General features: G+C 43.0%; 1 protein-coding gene across 5 annotated transcripts in view; it reads left to right on the top strand.

Annotated features, from left to right (window-relative positions):
- LOC309394802 (scaffold attachment factor B2-like) overlaps positions 1-26,459 on the top strand; it is a 71,981-nt gene that overhangs the window by 4,692 nt on the left and 40,830 nt on the right. For all 5 annotated transcript variants that reach the window (XR_014175795.1, XM_081958422.1, XM_081958421.1 and 2 more), the window contains exons 2-8: positions 7,728-7,815; positions 9,167-9,231; positions 9,336-9,617; positions 13,909-13,971; positions 17,304-17,331; positions 18,269-18,842; positions 19,583-19,629. Coding sequence is in view for 4 of the 5 variants with exons in the window: in XM_081958422.1 (XP_081814548.1) it covers positions 7,728-7,815; positions 9,167-9,231; positions 9,336-9,617; positions 13,909-13,971; positions 17,304-17,331; positions 18,269-18,842; positions 19,583-19,629 (1,147 nt within the window). In the remaining variant the exon portion in view is untranslated. The remainder of the gene's footprint in view (positions 1-7,727; positions 7,816-9,166; positions 9,232-9,335; positions 9,618-13,908; positions 13,972-17,303; positions 17,332-18,268; positions 18,843-19,582; positions 19,630-26,459) is intronic.

Raw genomic sequence — 26,459 nt, 5'->3', positions numbered from 1 at the left:
TGCCATAGGTTCACTATCATGGGTATAGGATCTCCTGCTTGAGCAGGGGGTTGGATTAGAAGACCTTCAAGGTCCCTTCCATCTCTGTTGTTTTGACCAGTAAAGGAGCTACATAAGTCTCCCAACCTATTATGGTTTCAGGAGAGGGAAAGATTCAAATCCAACTGGATCTCAGGGAGAGGCAGTCCATGTAATCATCTTAACGAAGAGTACAGGAGAGGAGGGCTTTGATATTGCCATCGTCTGTGTGTTTTTTCTGGTTTTCCATTCTAATTGGCAGCTTTAGGCTTTCCTGGTGGTCTCCCATGCAAGCACAAAGAAGGTCGATCCTACTTAGCTTTTGGTGGGGAGACTCAGCTCCCTGCCTCAACTACATTGGCTTCATACAACTAACATTCTGTAACAAAAGTAGGGAAATCAATTTATGGCAGGGGTGTCCAACCTTAGCAGCTGTAAGACTTGCAGACTTTAACTTCCAAGAATTCCCCAGCCAACGTTGGCTAGGGATTTCTGAGAGTTGAAGTTGCCAAGGTTGGACACACCTACATTAATGGTTAGTGGGTGATATGACTCAGGCTGCTGATTGAATGATAACAATTCCATTTCTTGCATTTGAGCCATGGTGGCACAGTGGCTAGAGTGCAGTACTACAGGCTACTTCTGCTGACTGCCGGCTGCGTGTAATTTGGCAGTTCTAATCTCACCAGGCTCAAGGTTGACTCAGCTTTCCATCCTTTTGAGGTCAGTAAAATGAGGACCCAGATTGTTGGGGGCAATATGCTAACAAACATCTTAGAGAGGGCTGTAAAGCACTGTAAAGCGGTATATATCAGTAAGTCTAAGTGCTATTGCTATTTGGGTACATTATATTTTGATTTTTCTCAACTACCCCTTTTCAATTGCTGCAGTCACAGCAAAAACAAAACAGTGGCCTATTAGCTTTTCTAGTTTGTGGTACCTGAAACTTAGTAGCAACTGTCTGGAGATAAGCAATGTAACATTAGAAATGTCACCTGGTGCTTACATTTTTCTTCCTTTCCTTTTTATTTGAAGATTTGTAACTTGACAGATTCCTATAAATTAACAACAAAACCAGAATTGGTCCCTGTATTTTAAGTAGTAATCTTCAAACCATGGTAGGTCAGGAAAAAAATTATCCCGAAGTCCAATTAAATCTTTTTCAGGATTTTTTCCATTTTCTTGTTTCACATCTGAATATTGATCTTGTAGATAGGAATCAGCAGAAAATGCCATAATAGATGTCTTTAAAACAAGCACATCCAACTTGCAGTGCATGGGTCACATTGGCAAGTAATGCGGTCCCATAAAATATTTATAAAAAAATAGAAAAAATTAAATAAATTTATTACTTATATATATTGACTATATTGTATGTATTTATACGCATCCTAAGACAATTCCTCTTCACTCAATGCGGCCCAAGCAAGACAGAAAGTTGGACACCCATGCTTTAAAATGGGGATCCCCAAGTCCTGGACTGTGAACTGATACTGGTCCATGGCCTGTTGGGAACTGGGCTGCGCAAGCGGTGGGTGAATATGTGATGCTTCATTTGCGCTGGCCCTGGAGCTAGGATGCGCACATGAAACCGTCACCCCAACCCACCCACCCCCACTGCTGCCAGTCCGAACTCAAAAAGGGTGGAAATTTGGGGCTCAATTGAGGTTGTAAGTTGAGGACTACCTGTATATATTGAAGTGATCTAAGGTATCTTTCATTAAGAAAAGGTTTTATAGCCAAGAATATAGTTATTAGGAAAGAATTTAAAAGGTCATCATCCTTGTGCGTGGAGGGTTTGCATGTTGAATACAGTGCGGTTTTGGTTGCTGTGCTTGAAAAATTACATAATAACTGGAGAGCATGTGACCCGACCAACCAGAAAGATTGTGCGCTCAGATTTTTGCATCTATAATAAAAGATTTAGAACTCTTTAGCTTGGTTAGATAGCAGAAGGGAAATGATTGAAGTGGAAAAGATTAGGGAAAGATTTAACCTAGACTCATTTGTATAATTTATCTGTGGAGTTTATTATTGTGAATTATGATGATGGCTACTCATAGAATGTAGCTTGAAAAGAAGATTGGATACATTTCTTTAAGAGGGGACAGTAGAGGCAGTCCTCAACCTATGTTGACAATTGACCCCAATATTTCTGTTGTTAAGTGAGACATTTGCTAAGTCAGTTTTGCCCCATTTTCTTGCTACAGTTGTTAAGCGAATCGCTGCAGTTGGTAAGTTGGTAACACGGTTGTTGAGTGAATCTGGCTTCTGCATTGATTTTGGAAAAGGGGATTACATGACCTTGGGAATGTCAGGGTTCCAACTAACAGGCCCAATGCAATCAAAACTCTGAGGCTAGGAGTTCCTCAAAGTACAGATTTATTTGGCATGTTATATTGGCACATCTGGTGAAAACCCAACTCTAAAGATCCCACCCAAATTAAAAGTCAAAGTGCCCCCCATCCCTCCAAAAAATCCCCATGTCCATCACATGCTCCAATCTCTCCCCAATACTTGGTGAGAACGTCCTTGGTTTTCAGGAGAAAGAATTATATTTTGGCTACAAGCTATCTATATTCCCCCCTCCTGTTTCAGAAATGGCTTCAGGGTTTACAGGGACACAGCAACGGTTATAAGTATGAACCAGATGCCAAGCATCTGCATTTTGATCACATCCTAGGGATGCTGCAACGGTCATAACTGGGAAAAATGGTCATGAGTCCCTTTCAGTGTCATCGTAACTTTGTACGGTCACTAAATAGCAATAGCACTTAGACTTATATACCGCTTCATAGTGCTTTCCAGCCCTCTCTAAGCGGTTTACAGAGTCAGCATATTGTCCCCAACAATCTGGGTCCTCGTTGTACCCACCTCGGAAGGATGGATAGCTGAGTCCACCTTGAGCCTGGTGAGATTCGATCTGCCAAACTGCTGGCAGCCGGTGATCAGAAGAAGCAGCTTGCAGAATTGCACTTTTACCACTGCACCACTGTGGCTCAGTAAACTGTTGTTCATGAACTGTTGTAAGTTGAGGACTACCTATCTATCAGGGTATCGGTCTTCAAGATTCAGGATTATCCCCCCCCCCCCCGGGCTGAGAATGTGTCTCTGCCAGTTGCAGAGCCTCAAAAGGGAAATGTCTCCATCTGCTCTTTGCCTGGAGGCATCGGCTGTCTAGCCTGAGGAAGAACAAGCTAGGCTGAGAGGTGTGTTGGCCTGATGGAGCCGAACGGTTTGTGTCATGCTTGGTGCTAGAGATGTAGACATTTTTGCTCCCTAGGCGGAAGAAGGGAGAGCTGCCTCTAAGAAGCAAATAAACAGGAATACAGGCGGTCTTCGACTTACAACAGTTCTTTTACTGGCTATATAGTTACAGAGGTACTAAAAAAAGTGACTTATGACTGTTGTAGCATCCCTAGGGTCACCTGGTTTGCATTCGGATGCTTGACGGCTGACTCACATGAATGACGGTTGTAGTTTCCCAGGGTCAGGTGATTACCCTTTTGCGACCTTCCAACAAGCAAAGTCAATGGGGAAGCCAGATTCGCTTAACAGCCCTGTGACTCACTTAACAACTTCACTGATTCCCTTAACAAATGTGGGCAAGAAAGGTCGTAAAATGGAGCGCAACTCACATAACAAATGTCTCACTTAATCAACATAAACTTTGGCCTCTACCGTGGTCATAGGTTGAGGACTACCTGTAATCTGAGCCATGCTGGGTTGGGCCAGAAATCCATCTTAGTCCCAACTTTCTCTTCTGCAAATCAACGACAGCTGCGCATGTCCCTCAAGCGATTGTGGAGGCAGAAAGTGTCATGCAGGCTTTTCTTTATGAACTTCTAGAGGCCACACTTCAGTGCCACTGCCTTTTTTTCTTTCTGTCCATATGACATGAGATAAAATTCCCACAACGTTTATCTTACGCCCTAGGTCAGGAGGTGTCAAACTGAAAGCCCAGGGACCGAATCTGGCCCATGGGGTGCTTAAATCTGCCCCACGGGGCCACCCTGCAAACAGCGAAGGACTGGCACACAGTGCTTCTGCCAGCGAACATGGAGCTCGGGAGGGCTGCACACAGCGAACATGGAGCTCCTTTTGCTGGCAAAGGGTTGCAGGAAGCCATCACAGCCGAAAACAGAGCTCGGTAGCCTGTTTTTGCTGGCAGAGCTCTCGGGCTGCCATAGGTGTCCCTGATACGAGTGACGTCAAGCTGGACATACCCACCCTGGCTCTTCAAGATCAAACACAACCGTGATATGGCCCTCAATGAAATCGAGTTTCACAACCCAGGGCCACAGGTGGCACACGGAGCCATTTGTCAGGGCACGCGAGGCCTTGCCCTGTCAGCTGAGTCCAGCCTTTTATAAAGCCATTGTTCGCCCTCCCCAGGCTCCAGAGGCTTTATAGAAGCCTGGGGAGGGCGAAAACAGCCTTCCCCTCCCCTCCCGGAGTCTCTCCGGAGGTTTCAGGAGCTTCCCTCAAGCCTCCGGAGCCAAAAACACGGCCCTACGGGCAAACCGGAAGTTCGGGAACAGACTTCCGGTTTGCTTGTAGGGTTGTTTTTTGCCCTCTGGAGCCTTCAGGGAAGCCTCCTGAAGGTCCCTGAAACCTCAGGAAAGCCTCTCGGGGGGGAGGGTGGGGGAGGCTGTTTTCGCCCTCCCCAGGCTCCTATAAAGCCTCTGGAGCCTGGGGAGGGCAAAAAAGCATGCAAAAAATGGGGGGGAGTGCCTGTCATACGTGCATGCGCACGGGGGGGGGATGTCATGCATCGCATTATGGGTGCGGCATGCCTGCACACGACCCCCCTGCGCTCCCCCCACTTATGGCATGTGAGCCAAAAGTTCGCCATCGCTGGCCTAGGTTGTCAAACCACGTAATGGGATTGTATTACTATTATCCTTTTCATCTTTCCTATTACCTTTAGCATCTTATGACTATCACTTTGTTCTTTGTATTTTATGACTTACGGTTTGTAGAGGTTATACAAAGGTTATGTACAGACATGCGCAGCAAACTGCCATGATCTCAGTGACCGGTTACCTCAACATCAATGACCTCACCTAATTAGTGGAGCCAGGTACTACCAGGAACCTGTCAGCGTTCCAAATATCATGCAGAATTAAATCATTTTCCAAGGCAAAGTTATCCTTAAAGCTCCAATTTAATAAGACAGACATGTTGACATTATGCTATGAAATTTCAACTCTATTTTACATCCTGTGGGTTCACCCAGTTGAAAGTTCATATCTTTCCCCACACCCCATAATTCATCACATGCTCCATTAATCATCTTCCATGCTGGCATCTACACCCCTCTGCTTCCGGTCAGGTGTCGAGGTGCGGAGACAAAAGATGACCTTGGCTTCTATAAAAGAATGACAACATACATTCCACAATCCTACTCCTTTCTATTCCCCCCTCCCAACTACTGCTCTAATGAAACACATAGGAAATTATAAGAAAGTGTGGCAGGCCAAAGATTCTTAAAGGAACCTCTGCAGGCCTGACAGAACTGTTGTGTCATGTGAAGATTCCAATCTGGTTGGGATGGTCTTCGAGATTGACAAGGGAAATAAGAGGGAATGAACCAATAACGATGCTGTTGCTGTCTATGCTTTATTCTGCTTGTTGAAACTGTATAAAAATAATAAACTCTACGTAAGGCAGACAGACATTTTGGACACAACCTGCTGTGATGGATTTTTGAGACCTACAGTGGTGATTGCTTTTATTTACCCTGTTTTCCTGAAAATAAGACCTACCTGGATAATAAGTCTAATTGGACTTTTGAGCGCAGGTGCTAAAAATAGCCCTCCCACAAAAATAAGCCCTTCCCGGAAATATTGCAACATAGCAGCTGCCATGAGATGACCACACTTGACACCTCCTGCACCTCAAAAATAATAAGACCTCCCCGAAAATAAGGGCAAGTGCTTATTTTGGGGGTCAAAAGAAAATAAGACCCTGTCTTATTTTAGGAGAAACACAGTAGTATCCTATGACTATCACTGAGTGTTATATTTTATGGTTTATAATTATTGTATTTTATGATTATCATAATGATTTATCTCTTATTTAAGTTTTTTAATTTTTTAATTTTTTACGAACATCAGTGCTTGAACAGTGTGGCACATCTTATATTTTAGTACAAATAAAATAATATTCATATTTACTACAGTTGACAAGCTTATACAGTTCTGTTAATAGTGTGCATATTTTGGTTGAATTATAATCTTTCATTATTTAGTTATTCAATATTTCAATGTTAGTTTTATGCCAATCACCATATTCTGAGTGCCATTTGTTTTACTACAAGTAAAATATTAGCAATCATTTGTTACATTTAACAGGCTTATATCTAATAATAATACACATATTTATGTTATTATAAACTTCCATTATTTAATTATTCGATATTTCAATGTTATCTTTATGCCAATCACCATATTTTTCAAACATGCTTAATACTACCATCGTTCAAGTTCTAATTTCCCCTCTTGTTATTACTTCACCTTATATAAAAATGTTAATTCCATTAATCCCCCCTGTCTAGTTTTCATACCTATTCTAATTTTTAATTATGCGTCTATTATATTTACAAATATTCCCTTTCTATCCACATTTTAGTACAAATAAAATAATATTCATCATGTTTACTACGTTCTGGTAATAGTACACACATTTTTGTTGAATTACAATTTTTATTGTTTAATTATTAAATATTTCAATATTTTATTTTATGCCAATCATACTTTAATAATAATGTTTTTCTTATTCTCACGTTTAAGTCTCCAATAGCCAAGTATTTCCAGGATTTTGGGAATATGTTATGCCTTCTTTTTGTCAGCAGGTGGCACTCTTAAGTAGAATTTCAATATTAACCAGTTTTATCCAATGTTAATGGTAACAATCCAAAATATAAAGATGGTGTTAGGTTTTTTAAAGTAAATAGTTCCAGCATTTTGAAATGCCTATCCAAAACAATGCCTGTCCAATTTAAAGAACCAATTTTCTGTATTTTTAAAAGATTTTGCCATCTTCCTTTGGTTCTTTTTCCTTCAATTTTAAAATTCTCAAAATGTTAAATCGCTGCTTTTAAAAATAGCAGGGAGCCTCTCTTTTCCTGGATATTTTTTGGGGGTTGAGTTTTAGATAATAAGGATTCTTCTTACCCAGTTTCCAGACACTGTTCACTGACTCCGCATCAGTACAGTGCTTAGATGTTTCTCGGCTGTCCCAGCTTTGTGGCAGCCATCTTTAGGCTGCCTCTTCTTGCTGTGGCATAGAGGGAAAAAAGCTCGGGGTTCAGCAGGAGAGTTGTGATTCGTCCCGCGACCTCTCTGGGCGTCCCTCCTTAGCTTCACCGCCCCTACAGAGCAGATTTGGCTCCTCTTGGAGCCTACAAACAGGGAGAACTCAGCACAGGGAACATGGAGACCTGTTCCCTGTGTCCGATATTGCTGCGATGTCAGCTGAAAGAGTCTGATAATGATTTATATCTTGTTGCTTGTATGTACACTTATGCACTGGAGAGAAATCCCTTGTGTGTCCAATCACACTTGGCCAATAAAGGGTTCTATTCTTTTCTAAGTCAATGGTCATCATGGATGGAGCACTGCTTACTACACTTTTTCCTTTGTGGTATTTTCTGCCAAATGCAATACTGCTCTGTTTACCATGCTGACTTTGTCTCTTTCTAACAGGCTATTGAGGAAGAAGGAGGACACCCTGATGAGATTCCAATGGTGTCCGAAATAACCCCCAAAAGAGTACCAAAAAGAAGCAGTAAAGGTATACAAGGAAATAGATAAAGGTGAAGGGGTTAAATTGGTTAATAGACATCAAATTCCTGCTCTGCAAATGCTGAGTGATTTGTTTTAAGACCTGGGTACTCTGATGGCCTCATAACATTTGATGCGTTCAGGGGAAGTAACAGGATTGAAAACTCTTCCTGTAGTTCAGTGTTTCTCAGTCTTGACAACTTTCAGACATGCAGACTTCAATTCCCAAAATTTCCAGCCAACAAGGTTGAGAAACAATGATATAAGTTGTCATAGTAACCGAAGTTGCAACAGTACTGAAAAAACTGACTTACAATCAATACTTACGTTTACAGCCATCCCCATAATCAAAATAATGGCCCTTGGCAATCAGCATGTATGTTTGATGGTTACAGTGTCCTGGGGTCATGTGATCACTTTTCACGATCTTCCAAACCAGCTTTTGACAGGGAAAGTCAGTGGGGGAAGCCATATTCATTTAACAACTATGGCAAAAAGGTCATAAAATTGGACATGACTCACTTAATAACCGCTTTGCTTGACTGTTGAACGTCTAGTCCCAAATGTGGTTGTAAATTGAGGACTGCCTGTATAAAACTTCATGGCATAGATCCAGATTACTTAAGGGCTAGATAGATAGACAGAGTTACTGGTAGTCCTCAACGTATGACCCCAGTTGAGCCCCAAATTAATGTTAAGTGAGAAATTTGCCCTATTTTATGACTTTTCTTGCCACATTTGTTAGGTGAATTACTGCCATGTTAAATTAATAACATGGTTGTTAATGGATTTAGTTTCCCCATGGACCTTGCTTATCAAAAGGTCACAAAAGGTGTAAGCTGGACACTGCAATTATCATAAATGTTAGTCAGTTGCCAAGCATCTGAATATAAATCATGTGGTCATGGGGGATGCGGTTGTAAGTGTGAAAAATGGTCATACGTCACTTTTTTCAGTGATGTTGTAACTTTGAATGGTAACTAAATGAACTATTGTAAGTTGAGAACTACCTGTAGATAGAAATAGAGATGGGTGGGTGGGTGGGTGGTGCGGTGGCCTAGAGGTGGAGCTCTCGCCTCACAATCAGGAAGCTGTGAGTTCGATCCTAGATAGAGACAGATATTTCTCTCTTTTGCTGAACAAAACTCCGCATTGGCAACAGGAAGGGGATCTGGCCAGTAAACACTCAGCTTCATTTTATTGCCCAGACTACCCCGCAAGGGATTATGGAGTCATTATAAATAAGATGATGAGAGATAGATGTGGAGATAAATATGGAGATAGAGATAGATTGGTAATTAGATAGGATAGATAGATATGTGTGTATGTTTGCGCTTGCTCAAGGATTCTATTCCTTTTAGGGCGGAGGCTCGAGGAAGAAGGAGTAGAGGACAATGGCCTTGAAGACGAATCAGGAGATGGGCAGGTATTGCGAACGAACGTAGGCTACCAGATGCTCCGTAAGACTTCTACACCGGAACCCCAGCAGCTATTATACATGTGGCTCTTTTTTTCTTTTTCTTTTTGCAGGAGGATATTGAAGCAAGTTTGGATAACTTGCAGGATATTGACATGATGGATATTAGTGTGTTAGATGAAGCGCTCATAGATAACAGCAGTGGTGTAGACTGCCGGGAGGATAGCAGTGCTGATAGTAGACTTGACTCCCTCTTTGACAGTAAGGAGAGTGCGGATGCAGAAAAGCGAGGACTTCCAGAGCAGCTGACAGGAGGTGCTCTGGCTAACATGGAGACAGCAGCCCTATCCTTATCAGACATGCCAGAAGAATCCAAAGAAATACCAATAGCCATGGTATGCACCTTCTTCGGGAGCAGATACATTCCCCATCCTTATAAACGTTTCATTTTTTTATTTTTTTCGTTTTCTTCCTCCCCCTCCCCTCCCCTCGAAAGGACGTAAATGACCCAGAATCGAAAAAATTAATTCCTTCTTATCCCCTCCACCTGTGTGTGTGTGTGTGTGTGTGTGAGAGAGAGAGAGAGAGAGAATCCATAGCCATGATATTCTTGTTTGCAGCTTCTAGTTTTTCAGTGCATGCTTTGTTTAAGGAATCCCAGAAAGTTTTATTAATGAAATGCTGTGTGCGTCTGTGTGTGCCCCTCCCTCCCCCGTGTGTGTTTCCATTCACTCATTTTCATGTGTGTAGAAGGTGGTGGATATAGGGAGGCTTAGGTCACTGGTGTGACTTGTGAGTTGGTGGAAGAGAAATCTTGGTCTCGCAACCATACTCGTTGTGTTTTCAAAAACTAACAAATGGCTTGGAATAATGCGAATGTTTTAGTTTCTTTGTAGTCTCCCTAATCCCTTTAGGCAAAAGAATACGTGAGTGAAAGCTCAGTTACTAAACATGCCTTTTTTGCAAACGATTTGTGAACAGATTCTAAAGTATAGGTAGTCCTTGACTTACAATGGTTTGTTTAGTGACCTTTCAAAGTTACAGCGGTGCTGAAAAAAGTGACTTAGGACCATTTTTCACAGTTCTAACCTTTGCAACATCCCCACGATTAAGTGATCAAAATTCAGACACTTGGCAACTGGTTCATACTTATGACCGTTACAACGTCCCGAGGTCACATAATCACCTTTTGCGACCTTCTGACAAGCAAAGTCAATGGGGAAGCCAGATTCACTTAGCAACTAGGTTACTAACTTTATCAGCTGCAGTGATTCACTTAACAACTGTGGCAAGAAAGGTCATAAAATGGGGCAAGACCTATTGAACAAATTTCTCACTTAACAACCATAAATTTTGGCCTCGATTGTGGTTGTAAGTCAAGGACTCCCTGTATGTTTGTTTGACAGGTAGTCCTCAATTTACCACCATACTTGAGAGCAGGATTTCCGTTGTTAAGCCAGCTAGTTGTTAAGTGACTGGTGCCCAATTTTACGACCCTTTTGCCTTGGTTGTTAAGTGAATCATGCTGACATTAAGCAAATCTGGCCTTCCCCACTGACTTTCTTTTTTGGAAGATGGCTGCGAAGGTCACAAATGGCGATCACATGATTCCACCATCAAATATACATGCCAATTGCCAAGTATCCGAATTTTAATCATGTGATGATGCCGTGACCATTACATGTGGGAATCAGTTGTAAATCATGGTTTTCGGTATCATAACTTTGGTTTGCTAAATGAATGGCTGTAAATTGAGGACTACCTGCAATTGGGGTGTTCAATTCTGTGACGGTAGCCTTTTAACTAGGTTGGAATTGTGGGGCAGGGAAGGATCAATAGGGAGCCTGAACTGTTGAATGCAGATTTGTGTCATGAGTAGGGTGGAATGGATTTTAAATTCCTCTTTGCAAACCCCCCTCCCTGCCAATGAAAAGAATGATTTAGGGTTTGACTTTGGTGTGAATCTAGCCAATGGTTTCTTCGGCACACAAAAAGGATTGGAGCAAATCACTGTTTAGCATAACATCCAAATTTTATATGTTGATGAAAAACCCACTTTGGGCTGATTTCTGAAGCTGTGGATTTTAAACCTGCCTTCTGGAGAATTCGGGAATTGGAAGCTTCATGAGGACTGTTCATGCATTCGGGATAATTTATGAGAATGTCTCCCCCCCCCCCCAAATGTTCTTTTGATCCTATGATCAAGGACTCACTTGTGACAAAGCAGGGCATCTCACGAAGACTTAAGTCCCGTCTCAGTTAAAACAAGCTTAGCCTTCTCCCTTTTCTAAAAGCCACAGCCATCCCCTAAAGAACCCCCCCCCTCCCAAAGCCTCAAATCTTCCCTGGCTCTCCTCTATCTTAGTTTCCTCAGTTCAGTGTTTGTCAGCCTTGGTGGCTTTAGGATATGGGCACTTCAACTCCCAGAATTCCCCAGCCAGCCATGCTTTGGGAGTTAAAGTCCGCCACATCCTTAAAGTCTTCAGTGAGAAACAGGCCTTAATGAGAGAGCTTGAAAAGGCACCAAGAGGAGCGTCTGTTAAGAGAAACTGGCTGTCCTGGGCTAACAGATAATGCCCCGCTTCTCCTTTCTTCCTTCAGTTCCTTTTCAGGCAGTCCTCCACTTACAACCACAATTGGGCCCCCAATTTATGTTGCTAAGGGAGACATTTGCTAAGGGAGTTTTTTTGCCCCATTTTGGCGACCTTTCTCACCAGAGTGGTGAAGTGAATCGCCGTAGGGCAGGGGTGTCCAAAGTTGGGAACTTTAAGACTTGTGGACTTCAACTCCCAGAATTCCCCAGCCAGCATGGCTGGCTGGGGAATTCTGGGAGTTGAAGTCCACAAGTCTTAAAGTTCCCAACTTTGGACACCCCTGCCATAGGGTCACGCGGTTGTTAAGTGAATCTGGCTTCCCCTTTGACTTCGCTGGTCAGGAGGTCTTAAAAGGGGACCACGTGACTCTAGGACGCTGCCACGGTCATAAATGAGTCAGTTGCTAAGCGTCTTGCGTTTTGATCACGTGACCTTGGGGAATGCTGCCACTCAACCGTCCCAAGTCCCATTTTTCAGCGCCGGTGTACCTGTGAATGAACGGCGGTACGTCGAGGAGTACCCACATCCAATCCTGTCCCCTGGGCGAACATAATAGAATAAGGGCCCATTTCATGGAGAAGACTTTCAGGGATGGCTGGGCCATCAAACAGGCTGGGCTTGCATATCCCCAGAGCGGTAACGATTGCCTTCCCTGAGGCCTATTGCAAGTTAATAAACCTCTCTTACAATGGATACAAAAGACTGCGGTGAGGCTCGTGGTCTGTCCTTTTCCAACTCGGCTTCCCGCCTTCCTGACCCAGGTTAGCGAGCGGAAGGCAAGTAGAAATTTGCCTAAGACGTGCGTGTTATGTAAGGCTGTGCTGCGCTTCAGATCTGAAGCCATAAACGGACGCGGAGTGTGCGTGGCAGGGTACACCACACCTCTTGGAGACATCAGTAAGAAGGTCGCTTGAGTTTGGGCAGCTGTGTGAAGTCGGGAAAAGTTGTAGCTGCTGCAAGGGGAAGTTTGAGTGCCTGCGCCGTTTCGGCTGAGGATCCAAAATCCAGTGTAGATAGTCCTCGACTTAACGACCACAACGGAGCCCAAAACCTTGTGTTGCTAAGCGGAACATTGGTGACATGGATTTTGCCCCGTTTCACGATCTCTCTTGCCACAGCTGTTCGGTGAATCGCTGCAGTTATGAAGTTAGTAACACCGTTATTAAGTGAACCTGGCTTCCCCTCTTGGCTTTGCTTGTTAAGAAGGTTTCAGATGCTGATCCCATGACACCCCCCCCCCCTCCAAAAGGCACTGCAACCATCATTAAGTATCAACCCGTTTCCCAAGCGTCGGAATGTCGATCACGGGGCTGCTGCAAAGGTCGTAACTATGAAAAAGTCACCTTTTTCAGTGCCATGGTAACTTTGAACAGTCGTTAGACAAACTGTTGCAAGTTGAGGACCGCCTGTATAGCTCTAATGCTTGGGCTTGAATACGGACGCGTATCCCTGTGGTGGTGGTTGGCTTATCATTTCCAGATCAGATTCCCCATGCTTGTTTCTGGTGTGCTTGGAGGCTCAAGTCTCTGAATTTGGCATGCTTTCAGTGCGTGTTGCCTCGTTGCTTTCGGCTTGTGTTATGTGCAATCTAGGGGTGAAGTGGTACCGGTTCTGACCAGTTCGCTAGAACCGGCAGCAAAAAATTTTTTTAGATTTCGCCACTGGTGCCATCCAACCTGTATAAAAATGACAAGAGAGCCTGTTCCCAGCCTCACGTTTCCCCAAGGATGGTGGATCTGTTAAGTTCCAGCAATTGTGGTTGGCTTGGCCTGGGATCCCTGCTTCCCAGACCCTTTGAAACCTGGTAGGAGTTCAGAAGGAAAACAACAGCATCAACCATCGAAGCATCCCCATCGAAAGACAGCTCTCATTTTCTCCCATCACATTTTATTTCTTCCCCTCCATTTATTTTTCATATTTGTTTATTGTTTGAGAAAGCGAGTAGATTTGTGTGGCTACCAACCATGTTTTTTTGGGGGGGGATAATGGATCGAGGAGAGAGCGACCGGATTTCCTGGCCTGACTTTAATGAAGGAATGGTAGCTTTTCAGGAAATGTGATGAATTTTTATTTACTTTTAAATCTCTTTTAGGGAAAGGCTGAAGAGGCCAGTAGCACCATAGATCTATCATCTGCTGATTTGGCAAGCCTGAAGGTATGATTATGAGGTTAATAATATAAGCAAAGAGGTTTGATGCTCTTTTTCAGTTCTCTGTTCTTTGCACAGGGGGGGAAAAAATCCTGGTCTTTATTTATTTATTTTTTTGTTAGAACAAGAAAGTGTTACGTTCTAATTCAGGTTATGCTCACACCATGGTTTGTGCAAGCTTCCCTCAGATTTAGATGCTTCACCCTCTTCTATTCCCAGCATGAATGGGGCTATAGAAATATTTGGGAGTTTTGCAACGATGTTATGAGTTTGGAGTCTTTTTTTTTCCCTTGGAGAAAATAATTAGATTTTTAGTTCTACATCAGAACTGGAGTTGCAGTTGGGTATTGAAGACATGTTGAAATTTCCTGCCTAAATAAGAATTGTGAGTATGTATTTAAATTGTATTTGGGCACATGTTACAGGCACTCCTCTGCTTAAAACTTTGGGCACAATTGAGCCCCAAATTCCTGTTGTTAAGTGAGTTTTGCCCCATTTTACGACCTCTATTGCCACCGCTGTTAAGTGAATTGCTGCAGCTTATAAATTAGTAACCCGGTTGTTAAGTGAATCTGGCTCCCCCATTGACTTTGCTTGTCAGAAGGTCATAAAATGTGATCACGTGACCCTGATGCACTACAACCGGTCATAACTGTGAGTTGCCAAGCATCTGAATTTTGATCTCGTGATCATTGTAAATGAGGAAAAACAGTCCTAAATCCCTTTGTTCCGGTGCTGTTGTAACTTTGAACTGTTCCTAAACGAATGGTTATAAATTGAGGACTACCTGTATTCAGAAATCTCTTTAACGACTTCATAGCCTTCTTGACAGGAACTTTTCCAGGTGCCCCAAACAATTCATTCACATGCAAGTTATCAAAAAGCAACTTTGAAACTAAGTATCCAAGAGCAGAGAATGTTTGGGTTCCATTAAAGCAGGGGTGTCCAAACTTGGGAACTTTAAGACTTGTGGACTTCAACTCCCAGAATTCCCCAGCCAGCTGGCTGGGGAATTCTGGGAGTTGAAGTCCACAAGTCTTAAAGTTCCCAAGTTTGGACACCCCTGCATTAAAGCAATCCTCCACTTAAGGGTGCAATTGGGACTGGAATTTGGTTGCTCTGCGATGTTATTCAGTGAGTGATCACATGGCCAGACCTGGTTTTCCAAATATTTTTACCATGTTGTTAAGTGAATCATCTGGTTGTCAAGGGAATCGCTCAGTCATCAATAAACTAATCTGGCTTCCCCCATTGACTTGGCTTTTCGGAAGCTGATTGGGAAGGTCACAGTCATGTGACTGCAAGATGCAACCACCATCATAATGAGCTGCAGTAGCCCGGTGGTTAGGGTGCAGTACTGCAGGCTACTTCTGCTGACTGCCGGCTGCCTGCAATTTGGCAGTTCGAATCTCTGCAGGCTCAAGATTGACTCAGCCTTCCATCCTTCCGAGGTGGATAAAATGAGGACCCAGATTGTTTGGGGCAAGATGCTCACTGTGTAAGAGAGAGCTGTAAAGCACTGCGAAGCAGTATATAAGTCTAAGTGCTATTGCTTGCAAAGGAAGGTAAGAAGGAAGTCGTAGTGGCACAGTTGTTACAAAGGCTGACTCCGCTCACTGCCAAGAGTTTGAGTCATCGCTTCAAGGTTGACTCAGCCTTCCGTCCTCCTGAGGTCGGTAAAATGAGGACCCAGGTTGTCGGGGACAAGAGGCTGTAAACCGCTTAGAGAAGGCTGTGATGCACTGTGAAACGATATATAAGTCTAAATGCTATTGCTATAATTGTGAGCTGGTTGCCAAACGCCTGAATTGTGTTCTTGTGATTGTGATCATAACTACGAGGATGACTTGTAAATACCATTTATTGATATTGTTGTAGTGTAGAACAGAGGCCCCCAAACTTTTGGGCACCAAAGACCGGTTCCATGGGGAGAGGTTTTTCTTTTTAAAAAAAAGTTTTTATTTTAATTTTTCCATAACCACTCTTACATCATTAATCTTACAGTGTGTCATCTGGGTGCAATCTTTGTGTCATCATATTTAACAGTTGCATCATTTTTAATCTATTTTTATCTTGCCTTTACATTTACACTTCAATTGCCTTTTAATTCAACTCCTCCCCTATAATTCTACGTTCTTTTCCAAATTATTCAATTTTCTGTTTCTTTTTGTCTGTATTCATTTTCTATCCAAGTGATAAAAACATCCCCATATCTTATAATACTCTTCTCCTTAATTGCCAACGTTAATCTGTTCATTTCTACACTCTTATTTTTTTTAAAAAAATCATCTCTCCCTCTGAGGGAATTTTTTCCATTTTCCAATTTTATGCAAATACAATTCTAGCTGCAGTTATATGAATAATTAAATACACATTTTCTTTACACTCGGGGGTCGCATAACTAGTGGACTGGAGGGGGCGTAGTTTCACGTGTTGCCTGCATCCCATGGATGGGGCTTTGCTTGTTTGCACAACTCGGTTTCTGGCATGCCACAGCCCGGTGCCCGTCCACAGACCTGGGATTGGGCACCCCTGGTGTAGAAGGAAAATGATGAACCAGGGTAAGTATCGCACTCCAGTTGAGAGCTGGTGGTGTAACATCTGCCCCCAGGCCATCACTGAATTAGTATGAAGGCAGGGATTAAAATCAGGAGGCTCAGAAGAGAATGCAGGTAGTCCTCAACTTACAACAGTTCATTTAGTGACTGTTCAAAGTTACAACATCCCTGAAAAAAGCGACTTACAACCATTTTTCGACTATTGCATCATGATCAAAATTCACTTGGCAACTGATTTATATGTATGACAGTTGCAGTGTCCTGGGGGGGTCACATGATCCCCCTTTTGCAACCACCCGACAAGCGAAATCACAGCGGAAAGCCATATTTACTGAACAACGGAGCCACTGCAGTGGCAAGAAAGGTCGCAAAACTCACTTAACAACAGAAATTTGGGGCTGAATTATGGCCGTAAGTCGAGGACTGCCTGTATTTGTAGTTCAGGGTTCAACTGTGGGGGTCCCTTGGTAACTTTAACCTAGTCTTCTGTTGCAGAATCCTTGGTGCTCTCTGAGCTTGGTGGTCTTCTTGCAGATGCTTCATTGCCCAATTTGGTAACAATCACCAGCGCTGTGGAAGGGAGTGAGGTACCTCCCTTCTAGCACTGATGACGTTACCAAGTTTGGTAATGAAACGTCTGCAAGAAAGCCACCAAGCTCAGAGAGCACTAAGGATTCTGCAACAGAAGACTCGGAGGGTAAGGTACAGAAATATAAATAATCGCATAATCCCATGTGCCAAATGGACCCTGACCCCTTTTTTTCTTTTGTTTCTTAATAGGAACCTGAAGAGTTTCCTTTGGAATCAGGTACTGTATTTCAAAAACCCTCTGCCCCTCCTGGGCATTTCCCACTAGGTCTCGCACACCAGTCCCTTGAGTTACTCTTTGGTTTTTATCCCATAAGTAGCTGTAGTCCATTATTCTAACATGGTGCACGGTCCAGAACACCTCCAAAGGAAAAGCCACAGAGATTGGAAATCTAGCCATATCACCGGATCTGCGGGAGCACCTTTGATTCTTATCGCACAAGTGATCATATTTGTGAGAGGATAATTTTGCTTAAGATCCCTTCACCGGGGAGCAGACCGGGCCCCGCATATAAAGGAGCCGTTAAAGACGTGCCGAGCAGATCCTGTGATATCGCTCAGGGCTTTGGGATGGTAACTTTGGCTAGAGAGGTACAGTTGAATTAATGTCAAAGCAGGGATCAAATCTTTTAAGCGGCTACGCGAAGACCTGAAGACGGAAGGTCATGGAAGGCCTTCCGCTTTGCTTTCTGGACTCCCAACATAATTTCGAACCACTTCCGAAGTTCTTCTGGTGTTCACGTGTGGACTTAGTCTCCTTAAAAAAGAATATTGGTAAAACCCGCAAGCCGAACAGTCGAAAAGCACCGATTGCCGTCTGCACAAGCACACACACACCCCGCACGCTTGGAAGCGAGTCTTGGCAAGAATTGGAAAGGCGTCGCAGTTGTGTGAAGACAGCCAAGGATCACGCCAGGAAGCATTGTGCATAAAGGTTATTCTTCCTTCTGTCTTTCAGGCCTTGCTCTAATAGCCGTGTTAGACTGCAGTTGGTTTTAAGGCGTGTGAATGTGGTTGGCCCAGAGGGTTTTCCAATCTCTGTGTTAGCCTTTAAGCTCTCGGTGTTAGTCGGGCAGCCATGCCCGTCCGGCATTTGTCTTTGCTATGTTTCCCTGGTGATTAAACCTTGTGCCATTCTATTCCTGTTAAATCCATAGAAAATGAGAAAGTGCTCGACATTTTGGGTGACACTTGTAAATCTGAGCCCCTAAAAGAAGACACTTCCGAAGCTGAGCAGGCGCAAGAAACGAATAATTCATGGCCGGGCAAACAGGAAGCCGTGGAGGAGGAGGAGGAGGAGGAGGAAAAAGAAGAAGAAGAAGGAGAAGAAGAAGACATGTTGGCTGCCGCCTCTCCTGCCCACTTGGACGAAGACCTTGTAGATAAGGACAGCCAATCAGGCCCGGCTGAGGCCAAGAATCAGGAGGACGATGCAAAGCTCTTAGTGGTAGCCAAAGGGGAGCCCGTTGAGGAGCAGACAGTTGAGGAAGACAAACCGGACTCGGACTCTTTAGCGGTAGAGAGCAGGAGTGGAGGTGGAGGTGGAGGTGGTGAGAGTAGCAAAGAAGCCCAAACTCTGGAAGCCTGTAGTGAGGAAACCGCGGAATCGGACACAGGTCCCCAAGTGGTTAGTCCAGAGGCCGAGAAGATGGAAGTGAAGGCTAATGTTGAGGAGGAGCCCTCTGCCACTAGAGAGTCCTCTGCCCAAGAGGGTGGTGATCAGAACACGAGGTTTGTTTCTCTCCGTTTTAGACCAGATGCTGTCTTTTTCCCCCTCGCCCGTTGGTTATTTATGAATGCCAAAAACGTGCTGTGATGCCTTCCAGCGACCCTCCCCACCCCCACACTGCCGAGGGCCCCAACGAGACGATAGCTTATCCTTCGACGTAGATTTTCTCTGTTTTTTTTTTTAAAGTTGTCCTTACACAGTTTGTTTCTGTAGGAGTACTTTTGGCTGTTCTTTTTTTCTTAAAGCATTTAAAAAATAAATATTTAAAATATATAAAAATTATATATATATATATATATATATATATATATATATATATATATATATATATATATATATATATATATATATATATATATATATATATATATATATATATATATATATATATATATATATATATATATATATATATATATATATATATATATATATATATATATATATATATTATATATATAAAATCATCTCCATCTTCCAAAAGGTTGCATTTCTTAACCTTGTATTCCTGATTAGCAGTTAGTTCTCTGGTGGTCAACGGAGACTTTCCTTTGGGTTGTTGTTTTTTTCCTTTTAAAGACCCACTCTGCCCCCTTCCCTAGTAAAGGTCAATTCTTTTTTCCCTTTCTCTTTTTGGTTTTTCTCTGGTAGGTATTTATCATAGCACCCACTGTCATGCCTGTTCATTTTCCAGATGGCTTTCCAGAATAATGTTCTTATCTTTTTTCTTTCTCGTCTTCAGCTCAAATGAGGATGCGGAGGCTAAAAGTGCTTCCAAAGATGAGAAGGGTAAGTTTATGGCTCTGTGTGTGTGTGTTTGTATGTGTGTGTGTGTGTGTGTGTAACAGAAACCGACATTGTGATCTCCGGAACTTTAAAATATATTGCTCACTAAGCTTTCGTTAGCCACTGCTAACATCGTCAGTGTCAAAGCCGTTAAAGAGATACCTGCCTTTATACAATGTTAATCATTTTGGCCATTGTGCGTGTGATAGGCCCATCCACCCGCCTCCCACTTGGGCTGTTCCTCCCCAGGAAATAGCGTTGAACTGTCTGATGTTGATTTAACAACATTCTCGCTGGCTTCCCCCAACACCTCCTCCCTCGTCTTGCAGGCACATCTGATATATTAACCAGCTTCAGTTGTTGTTTTGCCTGGTGATCTTGTAACTGGCCTGGCTTGTTTCCTCATTGTTCATATCTATTATAGCTTGAGGTAATTTGGCCGGGCTCCTTGGCATTCGACCTAGGCTGGTTATGTCTTCGTAGTGTATATCGCATATCCAAAGGGGTGTGTGTGCTGTTGATCTCTACCTGCAGATAGAGGTTGGTCTCTGCTCATCCTGCTGGATTTCCTGGGGAGGAACAGTCCAAGCTGTGTTCGATAAGGGAGGAAGGAATAGGAGCATTGATTAACATGCCTGATGTGAAAACAACAAAGCTAATTACAGCTGGGAGGCGGGTGGATGGACCTATCTGCAGCGTCGCCAGCTGCATTAGGGAGGGCTCATACATGAGATGAAATAACAGGATGACAGCAAAGTTTCCTTGAGATGATATGAGCCCCGAATGTGTTCTGGAGCCTGCTTTTATTAAGTCAGAAGGCATTCAAAAAGTTTCCATTATTATCGTGTTATTACATGATTGGTTACCTGCTTGTGGCAGGGCAGAACTAAACAGGTTAGCATACAGCCATATAATTGGTTAAAGCTTTCCATAGGATGTGGTTTTTTCTCTCCTGTCCGGAGTTCTCTGGACAGGCTCTGTGGTTAGCATTTCTTGCATAAACAGCAGGTGTTGAAGCATAGCAAAGGATGTGGTTTTCTATGTCGTTAGGCTACCTTGACCATTGCAAAAGATCCCAACATCTCCTCCTTTCTTTTTTTATTTCAATGGAAAGGCTGTGGCGGTTGGAGCCGGAGTGTGGCCCAGGCCCCTCCGGGCCCGAGATTCACTATCCCTCACTGACCACTGGATACAAGGTCAAGTCCTCCGACTCAGCCTGTATCGTTGACCTTACCCTGATGTTTTTCTGAGGAGATGTTTGTATGGTTTGCAAAGTGAGCTAAAGGATTGACTCATCCTCTTCACTCACGATGAAATTATTTGACACCTCATCCTGAGGTATGGGTTGGTAGGTCCCTCTGCTTTCGAGGTCCCAGAGGGTATTCTGGGATTGCAACAGCATGGTCTGCAATGAATCTATTCTAGATGTAATAAATGTAGAAAAGCGATTAAATAAGCATGGACCAATTGTGCACACTAATACAAGCAAAATTAATGGTCCTATAAGAGCACTTAGCAAAGTGTTGAGCTAAAGGGAAAGGTTATACCAGTTTCCAAACCATCCTTGTTGATCTTCCTTCTCCTGTTTTCATTTATTCAGGCCTTCTCTGAGTTTTGTCATAGAGTCCTGCACTATGCCAGAGTGGTCTGCATAAAAACAACATTCTTCCCTTAAGGCCACACATAACCATAAAAACAACATTCTTCCCTTAAGGCCATACATAACCATAAAAACAACATTCTTCCCTTAAGGCCATACATAACCCCCCCTTCTTTTTTTAAAAAAATAAATCGAGTCCTCTTCTGTTTTGCAAAACCACTTCTGAGAGGGAGGTTAAAGATTGTCATGTTAGGCAAAGTATTGTTAGGAATACAGTCATGTGGATGTAACTTGGGATGGAATTGGCAAACATGGCGATCCGGAATTCACAAGGAGTAGCCTGGGAGTATAAAGTCACACATCAATGGTTGCAGACTCAGGAGACGGGGAGGCTGGCAGCGGAGATGGTTGGGGTGCTGGTGCAAAGTAAGGCCGGATACAGCGACCAGGAACCCACAAGACTTTGTCAGGCAGTTGGACTGCTGCGTAGCCTCTTCCCCAGGTGATGAGATCAGCGGGCCCTCTCCAGGCAGGATCTGGGAGTTGGCGATACCAAACCTGAGGGCGGGGGAAAGAGAGGGAGGGGGAAGAAAAATGCCTTGTGGCAGCAGAGGAGGCAGGAGTGCCAGTCAAGTTTAAAAAATTCAAGGAAAATAAGCATAAGTTCAAAATGTTTTGCACCGTTGGGAGGTTAGGGAGGTTTTTCCCTTTTTTGTCAATGTGTCTGTCTAATGCATGTTTTAAGGTTTGGTTAGCCCTTTCAACCAAGGCTTGACCTTGGCTGTTATAGGGAATGCCAAACTTATGAGTGATTCCCCATTTCGAACAAAAGTCAGCAAAGGCACTGCTGGTATAAGCAGGGCCATTGTCAGTTTTGAGTTCATTTGGACGTCCCAGCGATGCAAAGGTACGAATGCAATGATTCATAACATGCTTGGTGGATTCACCCCTTTGGGGTGAAGCCATGATGAACCCAGAAAAAGTATCAATAGATACGTGAATATACTTCCATGGGGAAAAGGAAGGATATTGGGTAACATCCATTTGCCAAATTTGACAACATTCAGTTCCTCTGGGATTGACACCCATAGGAATGGAATGAGACTGTTTACTACAAGTAGGACATTGTTGTAAAATTGCCGAGGCTTCGGCAGCAGTGATGCCAAATTGTCTAATGAGAGCCTTTTTGTTTTGATGAAAGTATGAATGACTTTCCCAAGGAGTGGGAGAGGTAAGAGGAAAGACAATTGTAGACGCAGAAGCAGCAGTGGCAGCTGCATCAGCACGGTCATTGCCTTCCTGGATGATGCCAGGAAAAGGTTGATGACTTCTAATGTGAGAAACATGAAATGGATTTGACCTAGCATTGATAAAAGATTGTAAAGCTAAAAATAATGACATCAAAGAAGATTCAATAGAGGGAGATAAATAAGACATGTAGACGGAAGAAATAACTTGGAAAACATACAAACTGTCTACTATAAGATTAAAGGGTTGATGTTGAAAGTGTTGAAAGGCCAATAAGGAAGCAGCTAATTCAGATCGTTGAGCAGAAGTTTGTTCAGATGTGGTTTTAATTATCCATTCACCATCCTGTTGCCAAGTGCATGCACCAAACTGCTTGCTGCCATCAGCAAAGACAGTGACTGCATTAGCAAGGGGAACAGGTGAGTAGGGGGAGGACCACTGAAAAGGTACAGAGTTCAAGAGAGATAGTCGAGGGTCATGGGGAGCATGACAAGACACTTTACCAGGCCAATCCGCAAGAGCAAACTGTAGGTGGTCACAAGTGGAAAATAAAGATTCCCAAGTAACAAGAGAGCAAGGAACAAACAACACAACAGGCTCGAAGCCCATGAGGGCTTTTGAGCGATTTCTAGATTTTATTATTAAATGAGCAAACTGAGAAGATTTCTGAGTGATAGAGGTTCGAGGAGTGTGAGATAAATGTATCCATTCTAAAATAAAAAGTTTTGGAGGAGAAACAACCTGAACAAGGGCAGCAGTGGGAATGACAGGAGTGTTGATGATTAAGATTGATAAAGGGATATTTTCTTGCATCCTATCTACCCATTTTGTTGATAAGGCTTCATTAACTAATTTTATAACAGCATGATGTTCTTGAGTTAAACCTATTCTATCAGAAGGATGTTTTCCTAAAGTTAGTGCAGAAAAAAGAGGAGACAATTGATGAGTAGTAAGGCTTAAATAAGGACGGGTCCAGTTAATGGAACCCAAATATTGTTGCAACTGCAAAAGAGTAGGATTATCAGGAAGTTTTAAAAAGGGAAGGACAGGAACAGATTGAGAGGCAAGGACCTTGTGTCCTAAATAAGAAAAAGGATATGAAGTTTGAATTTTATCAGGGGCAATATGCAAACCTCCTTGTTGTAATATGGTTTGCAGTGTAGGAAAGGTTTTGAGGACAGTCCCTTTGGGGCCAGGGGCTGCTACTAAGATATCATCCATATAATGGTAAATTAAAAATTGAGGAAATGCCTTTCGATATGGTTGTAAAATTTGGGAAACATAATATTGACACATGGTAGGTGAGTTTAGCATTCCTTGGGGCAAGACTTTCCATTGATATCTGGAAGTAGGTTTAGAATTGTTGAGTTCAGGGACAGTAAAAGCAAAAAGATGTTTATCCGCAGGATGTAAAGGAATAGAGAAGAAACAGTCTTTTAAATCAATAATCATTAAATCATAATCTTGAGGGATAAGGTTAGGATTGGGTAGGCCACACTGGAGGGCCCCCATGGGTTGTAAAACGTGGTTGATGAGGCGCAAATCATTCAGAAGACGCCAATGGCCTGATTTCTTTTTAATGACAAAAACAGGTGAATTATATGGGCTAACAGATGTTTCAATGTGGCCTTTTTCTAATTGTTGAGCAACTAATTCTTTTAAAGCTTGTAGTTTTTCTATAGGTAATGGCCACTGGTCGACCCAAATAGGGGTCGTAGTCTTCAATTGCAATTGAAGTACAAATTGTTGAGGGTTCATTGTAATGTGAGTTTGCCTTTAAGTTGTGACATTAAATCTCTTCCCCACAAGTTGATGTGAAAAGGCAAAATGACAGGCTTAATGTGGGCGGTGATGGTACTGGAGTCTGAAGTGACAGCAAGCCAATCCTTACTAATGCGAGCTGACTGAGATCCACCTACCCCTCTGACGGCCGGGGCGGAGTCAGTGGGCCAATGGGAGGGCCACTCAGCAGACCGGATTACTGACACGTCAGCTCCAGTGTCTAAAATACCAAAAAAGGAACGCCCATTGAGGTGAAATTCAGCAGTAGGGCGGAAGTGCCCCACAGTTTGTTCTAAGGCCAACGCCTGAGAAGATGAATCCAGAGCAATCATAGTGGCTACAACATCTCCCTTTTTTATAGTAACTGGAGAGTTGACTATGATTGCTAAGGCTAAGTCAGAGAGAGAGTCAGAGGAACGCAAAAAAGGAGAAGCAAGCACCCCCTGAGCAGTAAGATCAAGATTAGGCATAACGATGACAGGCAGAGATGGAGGCAATTGGATAGAGGTTTGTGGAGAAATAAAAAGAAAATCAACTTTTCCAGGAATTACATAGTCAATTGTATCATTAGCAACCATAGGGTATGACTGTGACCAAACTTTAGAATGTTCAATTTCAGCCTTTGGGGCGGGGCTAGCTGTAGGCCCCTCAACTAGTTTCCCGACTGTTGCTGGTTTTGAGATGATGGGCTTTTGGGAAAATTTTGATGTGGCTGAGACTGGTTGGTGGAGCGACACTGGTTTGCCCAGTGAAAACCCTTTTTACATTTAGGGCAAACAGTGGAAGGTCTGGCCATGGTTGGGGAGGAATAGCGATTAGCGCCACCTCCTGGTGCTTTGCATTGATTTTTAAAATGTCCTGGTTTACCACAGTTAAAGCAATTTCCCGTAGGGCGCGAAAGTGGGAGCACCTCAGAAGCAGAGGAAGAAGAAGACGGAGCTAAAGACGTGGTTATGGCAGAAGCTAAAGCAGCCATTTTATGACTTGTAGTACCCACAATGCGGCAAGCTTGTAAAAGGTCCGCTAAAACAGTACCAGGCTTATTGGCAATGGGTTGAAGCACCTTTTGACAGTCAGGATTTGCATTTTCAAAAGCCAATTTCATCATTAATTCATTGCGAGCCTCCACATTGTCAATTTGTCGTTCTAAAGCCAATTGAAGACGACTAATAAAAGATGCATAATCTTCATTTGGGTTTTGCATAATTTTTGAGAATGTTTGTAGGGGAACACCTTGGTTGTCATCTACCTTTCTAAAGGCAGTGAAAGCAGCGTCCTTAATTATTGGAAATGCTGCTCTGTCAGACAAAATCTGTTGTGCAATGGTTGCACGAGTGCCAGTCCCCATTAAATCATCTAAAAGTACGTTTTGAGGAAGGCCACTAGTGACAGCAATGGCAATTTGTTTTCCATATTCTGAATTCCAAATAACATATTGAGAGGGAGTTAAAATCATTCCGAAAAGAGATTGCCAGTCAGCTAAAAGCATTTCAGCAGTAGCCGAGGAAAGTGAAGTAAGCAAGCCAAGAACATAGCGAGAATGAAGACCATAATCCCTGACAGCGGCTTTAATGTCTCTTATATTTTTATAGTTGACATGATGGTGAACAGGTTGGACTGCTGCTCCGGCAGGAGCTCCCTGTGGAGCTGCCCAACTTACTGGAAACAGAGCAGAGGTCTCAAGGTCTTCAGGGTCGATTTGACCCTCCCGTCTAGCCTGATGGAGAGCTTGGACTATAGATCCTCCTTGAGTTTGTAAAGGAGGAATTGGAGCAGTCGCTCTAGGATGGCTTAAGGTAGAGAGCGAAGCCTTTTCTTTTTGAATTTCATCGTACGGGGGAGGTACGCCACCTCCTGGTTTAGAAGGTGAATTAGGATCATATTTATGATGAACAACTAAACATTCCATAATTATGCGCCAATTAATCACTATTTGAATAGGTGCTCTAGGAGATTGGTGCAAATATTCCCCCAATTTGATCCATATAGAGATTTTTAAAGTCCCTTTCTCAGGGTAAAATGGAAATTTTTGCCAAATGTAAGTTAACAAATTCCTAATCTCCTTTTTCTTTATTCGTGGTAATTTTTTACCACTTTGAGAGGCGATCTTAGAAGTAGCATCGATTAATTCCCCCAATTCCTTCAAATGACCTATTTGAGGTTGGGAAAACTTTCCACCCATAACTCACGAGATCCTGTCGTC

The sequence above is a fragment of the Natrix helvetica genome (genome assembly GCF_964273705.1).
Source record: "Natrix helvetica genome assembly, chromosome: 1".
In the NCBI taxonomy this organism is placed as follows: Eukaryota; Metazoa; Chordata; class Lepidosauria; order Squamata; family Natricidae; genus Natrix; species Natrix helvetica.
Note: the sequence above shows the minus strand (reverse complement) of the source record. Positions and strands in the feature narration are given on the sequence as shown.